Genomic DNA, 15,884 nt, shown 5'->3' with positions numbered 1-15,884 from the left:
AGTCCAAATTTTGTTAATAATTATCCTAAAATTATTTTTAAATTTTAGAAATCGAAAAAGTTCGAAAATCTCACCAAGCGATCTGGACCGTCCGATTATCGCCTTTTTCAAACGGTGTCCGATCGGAGCGGGACTAGTCCTATCTCGAAGATCTCGTCGTCTTGAGTCCATCGGTGGCCTCGGATTTCCGATCCGACGGTCGGATCGCCGGAAAAGTGGCCGGAAAGCTCGAAACCCATATGTTTTTCTTCCAACTTTCCCTCACCGGATCTTCTCCCTCCGGCCACCGTTGGAGGCGAGGCTGGTTGGGTTTTGAAGCTTCTTTGTGCGGGAGTTGAGCAGGCCCGGCCTCGTCGGAAACAACCACCGGATGACGTCGGAACGAAGCTCGAAAGTGGCAGCCTCGCACATGCGTCCACCTCCCTCTCTCATTGAAACTAGCCTCCATTGCCGCCCTTTTGCCGCCTTGCTTGCTGCCGTAGAGGCTCGCCGGAGCATGCTGGAGACTCACCGGTCTTCATCGCCAGCAGTGGTGTCCTTTGCCGGCCGAAAAAATGAAGAAAGGAAGAGAAAGAGAGGGTGAAAGGGAGAGAGAGTGCGTGGGGGTGAGGGGGGGTTTGCATGGGTCTGTTTCAAAATTTCAATTTTTTTTTTTTTAATTGAAAAGGCTGGCTGTGACAGTGGAAACCCACTGTCACACGCCAAAATCCCATCATTCATCTTTTTTTTTTTTTTTTTTTAATTTGCTGGGTTGTTACACTAATATTATAATAATTACCCTTTTTTTTAAGTTAATTTTTAGAGTTAAATTAAACTCAATTTATTTATCTCTATATAATATAAGTCCAAGTCTTGTATTGATATTGAGCCACTCGCAACAAAGGCAGATTTATGATTAAAAATGAGGGGTCAATTAATTTTTTTTTTTAAATTAGTCTCAATTAAATGTATTTTTATACATTGGCCTTTCTTAAATTTAAGTAACGAACTCTTTTTTTATTAATATATATAAAATTAACTCTTGATAAATTAATTATTATATTTTAATAAAATTAAAATTAAATATTGATCTCATTGAACCCACTTAGTACAATTACAAAAATATTTTTTATAATTTTTTTTAAAATATTGATTCAAAGAATTTTTTTACTTGATTTGCCACTGACTCGTAGATGTTGAGTTTTTTAGACTTTACGTTCCATGTGTTTATGTTGCGTAAGAGAATATATTATTTCATATTGATCAGATATAAAACAAGAGTTATAATTCTCCTCCCTTAAGATAACTTATTACAGTTAATAGCTATATGCTTTGTACTTCAAATACAGTAACAAAATTACATGTCTCATATTTTGACAGTATGCATTAAACCCTTAATACTCTCATTGGTTAAAAAACCATTAATATTCTTAAAATCAAAACCAAAGATAATAAATTTGGAGATATAGATTTATATAGAAAATGAACCGTTAATCATATGAGGAACTTTATAATTACAGACTTACTGCATTAAAAGTTCAAAAACACCATTTTATACTTGAATTTTATTAAAAAAATTGCCGTGACACTCAAAATAAATTAGAGTTCAAAATAATCAGAACCTGATCTTACTTGACTGTTTTGTCACCTCTAGCGACTTTAGCTTTCATCCTTTCAAAATAAATCTCACGCTACACATCAATTGCAAACTTCAAGAAGGACTATAATAGCTTGATGCTTTATTAAGGTCACCATCTCCATTACTAGATCATTCTTTGGTGTATAATTCAATCGTTATATATAGCGGATAACTAATAAACTTTTAAAATGTTAAATTAACTTGTTTAATAAATTTATCAAATTGCAGCTTATAATTAATAAATTATTTATCAGCTATGAAATATATATTAATTAACTCTATATAGAAGCTGTTTAATAAAATTGCGATTCATTCCAAACGAAAATTCAAGCTCAAATGAAGCCATTTATTTCTCCCTCCAAATAAATTTAAAGAGAAAAAATAATAATGATTTGATTGATTCAAATCAACATCAAAAGCCCTTGCCTTGAGGACACGATGACATGGGTGCGCGCAACAAAAAGCTGAAGGGTTCCATTATTCTAGTAATAGCAACAGGGGCAGCTGCAACACGTAGATGAATTAGCGTGTACTCTTTGAATTTAACGAAAATGTAAAGCTAAAGTAAAACTTTTAGAACTAATTGTCTGTCTAAATTTTACTAAGTACAAATTCAAAGGCTTATGTCAACAACAAACGCTCCACTTTAATGGCACTTGGTTGAGTTCATTTTTCCAGTTTAATTCTCCATCATAAGAATTTTCATTTTTTTTAAAATTCCTTTCCTAGTATAAATAGTCTATTTTTCACAAAATGAAAAAAGTAGAACTCAAAAAATTAGGTTGATTTTGTTATAATCTAAAATACAAATATATGAAACTCATATATTTAATAGATGAGTTCTATCATATATTTTATATTTTGAGTTCATTGAGTTCATTATAGATTAAGTTTAACTAAGAAAAATTCACAAAACTAATATATAAAACCACTTGATTGCAATTAAAAAAAAGAAACTCAATTAGTTAGTTTGTTTTCATTTTTAGCATTTTTTTTTCTATTTTGCTTAGTGAAATTAACACACTTTATATAAATTTTTATTGTGGCTTGAAAAGATATGCATCAATAAAAACACTTAATATATGAATTTTTCTTCGCATGATAAATTGAAGCAAAAAATAAATTTCAACATAGAAATCATTTTTCTTTTTTTATAAATAACAAACTTAATTTGCTTTTAAAGTAGTAAACCAGAGAGAAGGAATGAAACACAAGACTTAACCAAATATGCTCAAAATTCTTTTAAGCCACTAGCTAGCTTCAAATTTTTTATGCATATATTTGCAGTACAGTTATTTATTTGAGTTAAACTACATTTTTGAATACTACTATACTGTGTGATTAAGCTTCATTCATAAGCAAGTATTGGTACAGGACTTAGAATTGATGTATTATTCATGGAAATAATGGAAGAAGTAAAACCCTCAAATTCACAAGAAAAAGAGAGTAATAAAGAATTGAAAGAAAGGGTTTGGGAAGAATCAAAGAAAATATGGAGGATTGCATTTCCTTCCATGTTGACAAAGATTACTCAGTTTGGAATGCTTGTAGTAACACAGGGATTCATTGGACACATTGGAGAAGTAGAACTTGCAGCTTTTGCACTTGTTCAGATCATCACCGTACGGTTTGTACAAGGAATAGTGGTGAGATTGAATTCTTTTCTAATCTCTACGTATTAAATTCTCAATTATACAATAATCACTATGATTAGTATCTCATTTCTTTATCTATGTTTGTATATAGCTAGGCACGTCAAGTGCAACAGAGACCCTGTGCGGGCAAGCATTTGGAGCAAAACAATATCACATGATGGGCATCTACTTGCAGCGATCATGGATCATTAATATTTCTACAGCAACAGTCCTCCTTCCTGTCTTCATCTTCTCATCTCAAATCTTCAGACTACTTGGTCAGGAAGAAGATATAGCTAGAAAAGCTGGAAATATCTCCCTTTGGTTCATTTCATCTGTAACACCCCTATTTGCATAGCCTGGTATATTTAACTGTTCCGGTGTCGGTCAGGACAATTAAGAGAAGTAGAACCACGTCTAAGACACCTAGTTAAGCCCTAAACACAAATAATTAGTAATTGTCAAATAGTTAAGTATAAATAAGAAAAACAGAACACAAGAAGTTAAATGAGCTGAGAGTCACAACGATGGGTGACTTTCTCGGGAAGGACTGCGAGGTCAATTTAAACTCAAATTTGGAACCATAAAATGTGACGTCACGGTCCTTAGAACTATTGCGAACACAGTAGAAAAGAGAAAATCACAAAAAAATTTGTTAAGTAGGTCAAATAATTAGGTCAGGGATCCGGAAGAAATATTAAATTACTTGCAAACCGAGTCGAACTGGCGAGGGGCAATTTGGTCAATTCACCCCTAGAGCTGACTCCTGACCTAACTGTCCAATAAAATTGGAGAAAAGAAAATTTCGGGATTAAGAATTACATTAAAGAACTAAGGAAAAATTTAAAAAAAAAAAAGAGGAAAAAGATAAAAATTGAAAAAGGTTACTTACATCATGCATGACATCATGCATGATGCAATCAACTTAATAATTAAAAATTGAAACTATAGGATAATTGAGTATTAATTAAGACTTAAAAATACATAAAAGAAAAGAAAAAAAAAATTAGTATCATCTTCTTCCCTTATCCCAACCAGCCGGCCTCTCTCTCTCCCAAAGCTCTCTCACTCCAAACTCCATTAAAGCTCATTTTGAGCTTGAAGAAACCCTAAATTCAGCCATAAAAATTGTAAATTCCTTAGTTAAAACTTGTGTTTGAGCTTTGAAAAGTAGATTGGGAGTAAAGAAATCAAGCAAAGGTTGAAAAATTGGAGATATAAATTCTGCTCACTTAAGGTAAGTGTCAATTAACCTTAAGTTAGTCCTTTAGCTTTTGAATTGAGTTGGATTGAGTGGAAATGGTATGAGAAAACTTGAAGAAATATGTATGAATTATCAAACTGAAATTTCAGCAGCCATGGTACCCTAGAGCTTGATGGTGTTTAGTTAGGTTAAATATGAAATCTTGGTGAATTAATGTTGTATAGGTGATTTGTATGTTTAAATTGCATGAATTGAGGAATGTAGAAAATTAGGGTTCTTGACCTAGGGTTTTGGGAGGAAAAATGTGAGAATTAGCCAACTGATGTGGCTGAGCTTACCTAAGTTGAAAAATGGTCATGTATGACCAATTGTGGTGTGTAGGAAATGTTGGAACCAAATTGAAATTCAGATTGGTTATGGTCAAATTGCAGGCAGCATGACCTAGGTCCCTTTTAGAGACCAAAACTGAAAATTTACCAACCCAATTGGTGTGAGCCAATTGGGAATGAAACTAGACATAAAATGACACATTTTTCATTTAGGAATCATGCCTAGAAAGTGTTAACATAGTGAACAAATTGGCCAAATTCAGAATTGGGCACACTACCTTGTACAAAAATAACTAAATGAATAGTGTTTGTTCATTTGGCCATAACTTGGGCTAAAAAGGTCCAAATGACCGAAAATTTTACCAGTAGAAAGGTATGACACAGTACTACAACTTTCATGAAGAACACAAACCCAAATTCTGCCCTTAACCAAGTCATTTAGCCACCCAAAATTAGTGACCCAAAACTGCTAGAACTAAATTAGGTGCCCAGAAAATCTGGGTTAGACCAATCTAGCTAGCCATGTTCAAATGGCTATAACTTGGGCTACAAAACTCCAAATGGAGTGATTCAAAAAGGAAAATAAAGTTAAGACAATAAGGAACAATTTCTATGAAGAAAACTTACTCAAATTCTAACAGCAACATGACCAATGGAACAGTGCAAAACATGACATTAAAACTGAAAATTTGAAATTTTGCCTAAAAGACTTAAGATTTGAGAAAACAACCAAAACTAACAAATTAGGTAACCAAAATGTGGTATGTGGGTGAAATTAGAATTTCCATACCTATTAAGCATTAGAAAGTCAACAAATTGACTCGAATAGTGTCGTAAATAGTAACTCCGAAATAAAAATTTTAAAGAACGTCAAGTTTAGCATATTAAAGCTAGATATAATTATATTTGAATTTATTTTTGGATTTATGATAAATTATGATACTGAAACACTGTGAAATTGTGTTTTTCAGTTAAAAAGAATATCAGGAAAGAACCCGAGGCATCGAGTCAAGGCCAAGAGGCGACTCGCTTAAGGTTTGTGCACAACATCAATATTCTTTAAAATTCATTTACAAAGTGCATGAAATGTGTATTATGCTTTTGACATAGATTGTTGAAAGTTTACTTGTATATATTTGAAATGGCATTAAATGTTTAGTAAATTGCTAAGACAGTTTTGAAACCACAGTGTCATGACCATATATTTGAATACCTCACTAGCATGACTAGTGGGGGAAATTAGTTTCGAATTTTGATTCCTTCTCTAGTTGAAGTGTTGAGGTGTGTACCAGTAGAAGAAGAAATTGAATGGATATCCATATATTTGAGCTAGCTAGCCTTGTTATGTGACTTCTTATAAGCCTCTGGCTATTGAGATGATTATTGTTTCGAATGGCATGATATAACTGTGTGTTTTGATGAAATTTGTTTTGAGACTTTCGAAATAAAATTATTTGGATTAAAAGCTTATAAATCATGTTTTGTATTTATTTCTCATATTCAGTTCAGTTTTTGAATAAGTATGATTTAAATTCTGCATAAAGGTTATTTTAGTATGTTGTGCACCACTAAGTCATAGTACTCAGCGATGGCTGTTATTGCTGTCGCAAATATAGAGACTAGAGGAGCAGCAGAGTGAGCTGCTGAGGATTGTAGAGCCACCTTCCCTGAAGTTCTATCAGGTATATTTTATACCTTGATTGTAATAATTATTTTGATGTATGTAAATGTATGTACATATAGAACAGGTCATGAGCAGTTGTATAAAATTTGTAATAATATTAGTTTAGATTTTTCTAATGTAATTTCTGGATTGCTGAATGTAAATTACTTTAACTTTAATGAAATTGGGAATGAAATTATTTTGTTTTAATTTGAATGAAATTACTTAGTATTATTTTGGATGATGTTGAATTGGAAATTATTGATTTGAATTTTGAATTTTGAAATTTGAGAAATGATGTTGAAATTTGTTGTGGTGGATGTTGAAGTTGTTGAGTTGATAAGATAAATCATTAGAAGTGTTTTTTCAGGTATTTGAAGAACTGTTTTATCAAAATACAGACAACACTCTGCCAAAATTTTTCTAAAATTTACAGAAAAATAAAAAGGGACAAAAATTTTAACTAGTTTTCAAACTAAAAAAAAAAAATGTTTTAATACCTATTAGAAAATGCTCACCACTTCTAAAAAGTAAGAAAATGATTTTAAAATCCCTTGTACGGTACTTAATGAGTTATCGATAGGTGAAGTTCGGTAGTTCATTAGATATTCTACAGGATCATGTTATGCCTTACAGAAGGGTAAGGTGTGACACCATCTATCTACTCTTTGATATTTAACTTCACCATGGAGAAGTTCTTGCAAGCTCAGCTCAAGAACACAATTGTTGGGTGTCTTTCTGCTATCACATTTGCGCTTCACCTGCTCTTGTCATCGATCTTGCACATCAAACTAAACCTGGGGATCCCTGGTGCTATGGGTGCAATGATTATATCAAATTGGTTGGTTGTAATAGGAGACTTTACGTATATTTTTGGTGGCAGGTGTCCTAAAACATGGAGAGGTTTCACTCTAGCTGCCTTCTCCGATTTAGTCCCTATATTAAAGCTCTCATTATCTTCAGGCTTGATGCTTTGGTATGTCCATCAATGCTCTTATTTTTTGTCTTTAAAGTATTTATGTGTTAATAAATATGAACTTGTAACAATCTTATTTTTTGTGTTATTTGAATACCTTACAGCTATGGTACACTGCAGTTTTAGTCTTACTGGCTGGATATATGAAAAATGCCAAAACTGCAATATCTGCTTTCTCCATCTGGTAAGCTCATGAATAATCAGAATTTTTTTTTGAATAATTAGATTTTTTTTAAATAATCAAAATCTTGATCACTTGTTGTTTTGATTTTTGCTTCACTGGGAAATGTCTCTGCAGCTTCCATATCACAGCTTGGGATGGAATGCTGTGTCTGGGCTTCATGGCTGCTACCAGGTCTATCTCTAATTGAATTGCTATATAGACATTGAGTTCTTTTGGAACTTACGCTTAATGAATATATTGATGTAGTGTGCGGGTTTCAAACGAATTGGGAAAAGAAGATGCCAAAGCTGCAAAATTCTCCATTAAAGTGAACTTGACAACTTCATTTTGCATTGGAGTTTTCCTCTGGATTATGTGTTTGTTGTTTGGCCAGAAAATTGCTCACTTGTTTACCAGTAAAAAGGCAATAGCAGAATATGTGTCAAGCCTTTCTCTCCCTCTTGCTTTCTCCATTCTACTCAACAACATTCAGCCAATTTTTTCAGGCATGTAATTCAGGGTCTTTGGGCTTAAATCTAATTAAAATATCCATAAGATGTGCAGAGTTTTATTATGATTATCCTTGCTACTAAGCATAAAGATATTATTTTACAGGGGCAGCAGTAGGTGCTAGCAGGCAAAGTGTGATTGCTATTATGCTATTGGTGTGCCAAATTCCTTTGATATCTTTTTCAAGCAAAGCAAAGTGCATTCTAAAATAACCAAACCTACTTTCGTATGTTATTTGACTACTTTAAAACCCATTAAGTTTTGTAACCAATCATTAATTCTTCTTAAAATCCTAGTTTATTTCTAAATCTAGGTAATTTTAAGTTCTAATCCTTAATTATCTATTATTGACTTTCACCTTTCGGTCCTTCAATCAAAGATTCATAATACCCAATGGGTACCAATATTAGACAAGTAAAACAAGCATACAAAGAAGGAATCAAAACTCATATTTATATAAAATATGGAAATACCCAGTCTAAATCAAAAAATTAATCTAAAACATATTTTTCAACTCTGAAATCCAAAGAGTTTACTCACTCATATTGGTGTTTACAAGAAAGATTGATGGAAAAGTAAAAAAAAAAAACATGATAAGAGGACTAAAAATAGAAAAATCCGGGTAGAAGATGTCACACCTTACCCCTTTGTAAGGCATAACATGATTTCGTAGAATACCTAATGAACTACCGAACTTCACCTATCGATAACTCATTAAGTACCCTACAAGGGATTTTAAAAACAATTTTATTACTTTTTATAAGTGGTGAGAATTTTCTAATAGGTATTAAAACATTTAATTAGAGTTTGAAAACTAGTTAAGATTTTTATCCCATTTTATTTTTTCACAAATTTTATAAAAATTTCGATAGAGTGCCGTCTGCATTTTGAGAAAACAGTTCTTCAAATACCTGTAAAAAACACTTCCAATGATTTATCTCAACAACTTCATCAATTCAACATCCATCCCAACCAATTTCAACATCATTTCTCAAATTCCAAACTTCAACATCATCAAAATACTACTAATTAATTTCATTCAAATTAAAACAAAATATTTTCATTCATATTTCATTAAAGATAAAACAATTTATATACATCATTCCAAAAATTTACATTAGGAAAAATTCAAACCAAAATTTAGTACAAGCTTTATACAACTCTATACAACTTTATAGAACTTTATACAACTGCTCATAACCAATTTTACATGTCCATACAGTTATATATATTTACATACATCAAAATAATTTTTACAATCAGGGTATAAAATATACCCGATAGACTTCAGAGTAGGTAGCTCCTCAATCCTCAGCAGCTCACTATGCTGCTCCTCTAGTCTCAATATCTGCGATAGCAATAACAGCCATCGCTGAGTACTAGGACTCAGTGGTGCACAACATACTAAAATAATCTTTGTGCGGAATTTAAATCATATTTATTCAAAATTTAAATTGAACATGAGCAATACATTCAAAACATGACTTATAAAATTTTAATCCAAACAATTTCCTTTCAAAAGTCTCAAAATAAATTTCATAAAAACACATAGTTATATCATGCCATTCAAAACAATTATCATCTCAATAGCCAGAGGCTAAGGAGAAGTCACATCACAAGGCTAGCTAGCTCAATTATATGGGAACCCATTCTTTTTCTTCTTCTACTGGCACACACCTCAACACTTCAGCCAGAGAAGGAATCAAAATTCGAAACTGATTTCCCCCACTAGTCATGCTAGTGAGGTATTCAAATATATGGTCATGACACTGTGGTTTCAAAACTATCTTAACAATTTACTAAACATTTGATGCCATTTCAAATATATACAATTAAACTTTCAACAATTTAAATTAAATGCATAATAAACATTTCAAGACAATGATATCACAATTCAATATTTCAATTCATTCAAAACGATGTGCAGAAGAAAATTTACAAAAATTTTATATTGTGCACAAACCTTATATGAGTCGCCTCTTGGCCTTGACTCGATACCTTGAGTTCTTTTCCAGTATTCCTTTCCACTGAAACACACAGTTTCACAGTGTTTTAGTATCATAACTCATTATAAATCCAAAAACAAATTTAAATTCACTTATACCTAGCTTTAATATGCTAAACTTGATGTCCTTTAAAATTTGTGTTTTGGGGTTACTATTCACTATACTATTCAAGTCAATTTATTGACTTTCTAAGGCTTAATAGGTATGGAAATTCCAACTATACTCACATACCACATTTTGATCACCAATTTTGTTAGTTTTGGTTGTTTTCTCAAAACTTAAGTCTTTTAGGCAAATTTACAAATTTTCAATTTTGGTGTCCTATGTTGCACTATTCCATTAGTCATGTTGATGTTAGAATTTGGCTAAGTTTTCTTCATAGAAATTGTTCCTTATTGTCTCAAATTTATTCTCCTTTTTGAATCACTCCAATTGGAGTTTTGTAGCTCAAGTTATAGCCATTTGAATCATGGTTGTCGGATTGGCCTAACCCAGATTTCTGGGCACCAAAACTGGTTCTGGTAGTTTTAAGTCACCAAATTTGGGTGGCTAAATGACTTGGTTAAAGGTATAATTTGGGTTTGTGTTCTCTATGAAATTTTAGGTCTATATCTCAGCTTTCTACTGGTAAAATTTCAGGTCATTTAGACTTACCTAGCCCAAGTTATGGCCAAATGAACTAACACTGTTTATTTGGTCATTTTTGTACAGGTTAGATTGCCTAATCCGGATTTGGCCAATTTGTTCTCTAGGTTTTAGTCACTTTTTGGGCATGATTCCTAAATGAACAATGTGTCATTTTGTGTCTAGTTTCATTCCCAATTGGCTTTGCACCAATTGGGTTAGTAAATTTTCAGTTTTGGTCCCTGAAATGGACCTTAGTCCTGCTGCCTGCATAATGGCCCTAATCAATCCGAATTTGAGCCTAATTCTAACACTTCCAACATACCTCAATTGGTCACAAATAACCATTTTTCAGCTCGAACAAGGTCAAACACCTCATTTAACAAATTCTCACATTTTTCCTCCCAAAACCCTAGGTGCCAAACCCTAATTTTCATACACTTCAAAACTAATACATTCCAATCACCTATCCATAGCTTACATACATCATTCAACTTAAACAAACCTTCAAATACATCAAATTTACTCATTTTAAACCTTAACTTACTGCTGGCTGAATTTACATTTAGTCCTCCAACAATTATTTTTATTTCATTTTAAGTATATTCCTAAGTTCTTCATGCTATAAATACTTTAATTAAACTAAAAATTTAAGGTGAACTCACTAATCTTGAATTGCATAATTTTCTTCTTCCTTTCTTTCAAGTTTTCTTTTCTATCTTTCCCTTGCACTTTGTTTTCTAGTTGCCCAAACAAGTTTTAACTATGGTGGCTTACTTTTCTATGGTGGGATTTTATAATATTCAAGCTCAAAAAATGAGCTTTAATGGAGTTTGTGGAGAGGGAGAGGTGAGAGAGTGAGGGACGGCTAAGGATGAAGATGACTCTCTCTTTTTTTTTTTTTGCTTTTATGATTTTTATCCTTTATGGAAGACCACAATTTAATTTGAATAAATTTATTAATTATAATAGTTATTGCATCATGCATGAGGTCATGCATGATGTCATTCACCTTTCACATTTTTCTTTCTTTTTTTTTCTATTTATTTTTTCATTAGTTCTTTAATTTAATTCCCGATTCTGAAATTTTCTTTTCTCTGATTTTATTTGACAGTTAGGTCAGGAGTCAGCTCTCGGGGTCAATTGACCAAATTGCCCTTCGCCAGTTCGACCCGGTTTGTAAATAATTTAATATTTCTTCTGGATTCTTCTGGATCCCTAACCTAATTATTTGACTAGCTTAACAATTCTTTTTCGTGATTTTCTCTTTTCCACTGTGTTCGCAATAGTCCTAAGGACCGCGGCGTCACATTTTACAGTTCGAAATTTGAGTTTAAATCGACTTCGCAGTCCTTCCCGAGAAGGTCACCCATCGCTGTGACTCTCGGCTCATTTAACTTCTTGTGTTCTGTTTTTCTTATTTATACTTAACTAATTAACAATTACTAATTATTTGTATTTAGGGCTTATCTAGTTATCTTAGATGTGGTTCTAATCCCCTTAATTTTTCAGACCGACACCGATCACCGGAATAGTGAAATATACCAGGCTATGCAAATAGGGGTGTTACAGAAGAACCCAAAACTCTGATTTCTGGAGCTCCCAAAGATGGTTGCAGTAGCTCCTCCCTCAGAATTTATGGCGTCCTCCTCCTCTCTATATTTTTAATTTTTCTCTTTCCTTTTGTTTCTTAATGTTTTCTCCCGTGGCAAAAGTTAGAAAATGATGCTTTTATATGGTCCCAAAGGTTGCCCTAAAAATAGATAAGAGCCAAGGAGTGGATAGAAAAGGAGGTATAAAATTATCCAAGTCAGCAGCATTATTCACGTTCTGGGCAGTCTGCTTAGGGCACTGCTTAACCCTAAGAAGCTTCTTCAGAAAATTTCAGCCTCTGGTTGCACTGTCTGCTTAAGGTTAAGCAGACCCTCAGCAAATCTTGGTAGGCTTAGAATAAAATGGGTTTTTCTGCTCATGCTTGACTTCCAGCTTGACTTGTGTTGCACCTTAAGCACTGCTACTTACTCTAAGTAGGATCTCAAGCAGGATCTTAAGCGATTCTCGACAGGTTTTAGAATGAAAGCTTGAATGTGTAGGATTTAAGCCGTGCTTGACTTGTGGCTTGACCAGGCTTAAGGTTAAGCAATATGACATACTCTAAGCAACATCATAAGCAAAGTCTCAAGCAAATTTCGGCTAACTTGATCTTTCAAGGCTTAATTTCTTTAACTTTCCTCCATGCTCAAGGAGCTCCAAATTGCTTCAAATCACTTTCTAATGCACTTATTGACCCTTAATTTCCTACAAAAACCTATTAAAAATAAAAAAATTATAAAAATCAAATATAAAGTAACTAAAGTTAATAAATAAGCTAAAATAAAGCTAAAAACATAAAATATACTAAAATATAAGAGCAAAATTGATGCAAAACTACCCTAAAATGCCTATATGAAATGAGTGTAACAAATTCCCCTAAACTCAAACCTTTGCTTGTCCTCAAGCAAATTAAAAACAATTAATATAATTTGGGGTACCTTACCTTAAATTTATGAAAATTACTTATCCAAACTCTCAGGCTTACTTTTAGCCACCAACAAACCATATACTCACTTTCAAGGTGCAAAGAATTCAATCCTTACCAAAGTTATCACCGCTCTTAGCCTTGGGTCAATTATCCATATCATCAAGCTCAAACCAATCAATCACAAAGAATAATCATGCCTAAATAGACTATAGAGTAATCCATAAACTAAAGTGTCTCAAATAATGATGGAAGTAAATGAATTGATTAATGATATCCCAGTCCATAGGCAATTCTCCTATTCCAATATCCACTAATGTAGCAAAACACCATCAAAAGATCAAAAGGACTTTCAAGGGTTGTATTGGGGCTAAGGGGGTGATAATGTGGCTAACAAGGAAAGGATAGAGGTAACAAAATATGAGAATAATCAAATTATTAAAAGATCAAGACACACAAATTTTTTTTCTTTTTTTTATTTTTTCTTTTTTTTTTAATAATCAAATGGGAGAAGGAACTTTACAACTATTCACCAATGCTAGCATATAATTTTGAAGCTTTTGGAAGGACTACATAAATAACATTGACTTTGAATTACAATTGTCCCTGTCAATTCACCCCCAAACTCATTTCTTTGTGTACTTGGGTGGTGAATTACTTTACATACCATAATTGAATTTGCTAGCCTTTTTACTTTAGTCACTTCTCCCAACTAATTATTATATTTTTTTTTTCTTTTTATTTTTATATTTTTATATTTTTATTATTATTTTTTTATTATTATTTTTTAAGTGTATCTATCACTCAAAGAATTATTCTCATGGAGGGTAGGTAAGTGTTTGGGTTTATGGCTAGGCATTAATGTGGGTTCCAAAGAAATAAGAGGGATAAATGGAGGCTCAAATTGGTTCCAAAGGAAAATTTTAAAGTGAGGTTGGCTAAGGCTAAAATATGGGTTTAAAATTCAAAGAATGCCTAGATCATTTCTTTTTTTCAAGTGCATGCTATGATTTCGCCTTGAAAGGTTTAGAAGGATTGTTCTAGGATTGGTGAGACATTAATTAGCTACTTTTTACCCTAGAGTTTTCTCTAAGCACTCAAACTCAATGCAATTGATTGGGTGACCGTTGGCTAAGAAGATATAAACTAAGGCAAGGATCTAATAACCTTGCACCTATCCAGAACTTTCAATCCATCAAACCTTTCTAAAAGTAAGCTCAATGGCTCTTCAAAGCAATTCTTCAATCCTCTAAGGACAAGGTAAAAAATTATTTTTATGATATGCATGATCCTAAAATGAATGCATAAATCAAATTAAAACTAAGTGTAATCCATATGAAAACTATATGCAAATGTATGTGCATGAGTATAGACATGTGTGTGGTATATGTATAAGTGTATGGATTATCTATATATGAATGAATGAAATGCAATAAATGAATGAATGAAAATTTTTAAGAAAATTTTAAAAAATTTTCAAAAATTTTGTCCTCACCCCTAAACTCAAATGAAACATTGTCCTCAATGTCTAAAATGAATGCAAATATGGGCAAAGTTGTGTGAACTAATCAATTTATGAAATATATACAATTGGGGATTAAATCAATATAAGCTCAAGAATTCCAAAATTAGCTCAAAATGCTATTAACATTGAAGCTTTAGAGAGAAAAATGTGAAAAAATATCCCAAATGTATGAATTTACACTGTTTAAGATGTTGCTTAACCTGTTGCGTAGGGTAAGTAAAAGCATAAGCATTGGCAACATACCATAAGCATAAATAGTAGAAGGGTAAGCTGTTACCTCAAAATGATGTTAAACATATGCAGCTCAAAGTAAATTGTGCAACTCATCAATATCAACAAAATTAGGACTAAATAAAAGATAAAGTACAAAAATAATGTGCAAGAAGATGAAAAAGTGTAATGAAATAAGATCTAACAGTTAAATCAAGAATTAAACAAAAAAGCATTCATAGAATAACTATATCCATATCAGAAGATAAAATGAAATAAACTAAACTAAAGGAAATGAATGCAAATATAATCATAAAAACTAATTACCAAAGTATTGCAACTATTACTAAAGTTTGAAGATTAAAATAAACAGATTACAAAATAAACCTAGAACAAAAACTAATACTGAATTGAAAAAGTAAAACTAGTACGAAGCTATTGCTACTGTTCAAGCTCTGCTGTCAAGGCTTCACTGTTGTCCAGCTTGTTGCTGGTGGCTCTACTAGTGGCACAAGGCATTTTGCTGGGGTAAGCACAAGGCATTTTGCTGGGGTAAGCACAAAATTACTTTAGGTTAAGCATGACTTGCATAGGGTAGTTGCTTAGGTTAAGCATGTAGCAATTGCTGAAATTAAAGATTCTGGGTAATGCTTAGGGTCTGCACAAATTTTCTTAGGGTTAAGCAAGATTTGCATAGGGTACAACTTAGGGTAAGCATGCAGCAATTGCTGAACTAACGATTCTGGTGTTGCTTAGGGTCAAGCACAAATTTGCTTAGGGTTAAGAAAAATTTGCATAGGGTATAGCTTAGGAAAAGCATGCAGCAATTGCTGAACTAACAATTCTGGTGTTGCTTAGGGTCAAACACAAATTTGCTTAGGGTTAAGCAGAATTTGCATAGGGT

At 32.6% G+C, this 15,884-nt stretch overlaps 1 protein-coding gene across 1 annotated transcript; it reads left to right on the top strand.

Moving 5' to 3' along the window:
• Positions 1-2,949: 2,949 nt before the first annotated feature.
• Positions 2,950-8,309, top strand: LOC110632113 (protein DETOXIFICATION 24-like). The gene is made up of 7 exons (XM_058143395.1): positions 2,950-3,264; positions 3,365-3,582; positions 7,101-7,424; positions 7,522-7,608; positions 7,723-7,779; positions 7,855-8,093; positions 8,203-8,309. The coding sequence occupies exons 1-7, from the start codon at positions 3,016-3,018 to the stop codon at positions 8,307-8,309; spliced, it is 1,281 nt and encodes a 426-aa protein (XP_057999378.1). The 5' UTR covers positions 2,950-3,015.
• The last annotated feature ends 7,575 nt before the right edge of the window (positions 8,310-15,884 follow it).

The sequence above is a fragment of the Hevea brasiliensis genome, chromosome 3 (genome assembly GCF_030052815.1).
Source record: "Hevea brasiliensis isolate MT/VB/25A 57/8 chromosome 3, ASM3005281v1, whole genome shotgun sequence".
NCBI lineage: Eukaryota > Viridiplantae > Streptophyta > Magnoliopsida > Malpighiales > Euphorbiaceae > Hevea > Hevea brasiliensis.
This window is presented reverse-complemented; position numbering and strand designations above follow the sequence as displayed.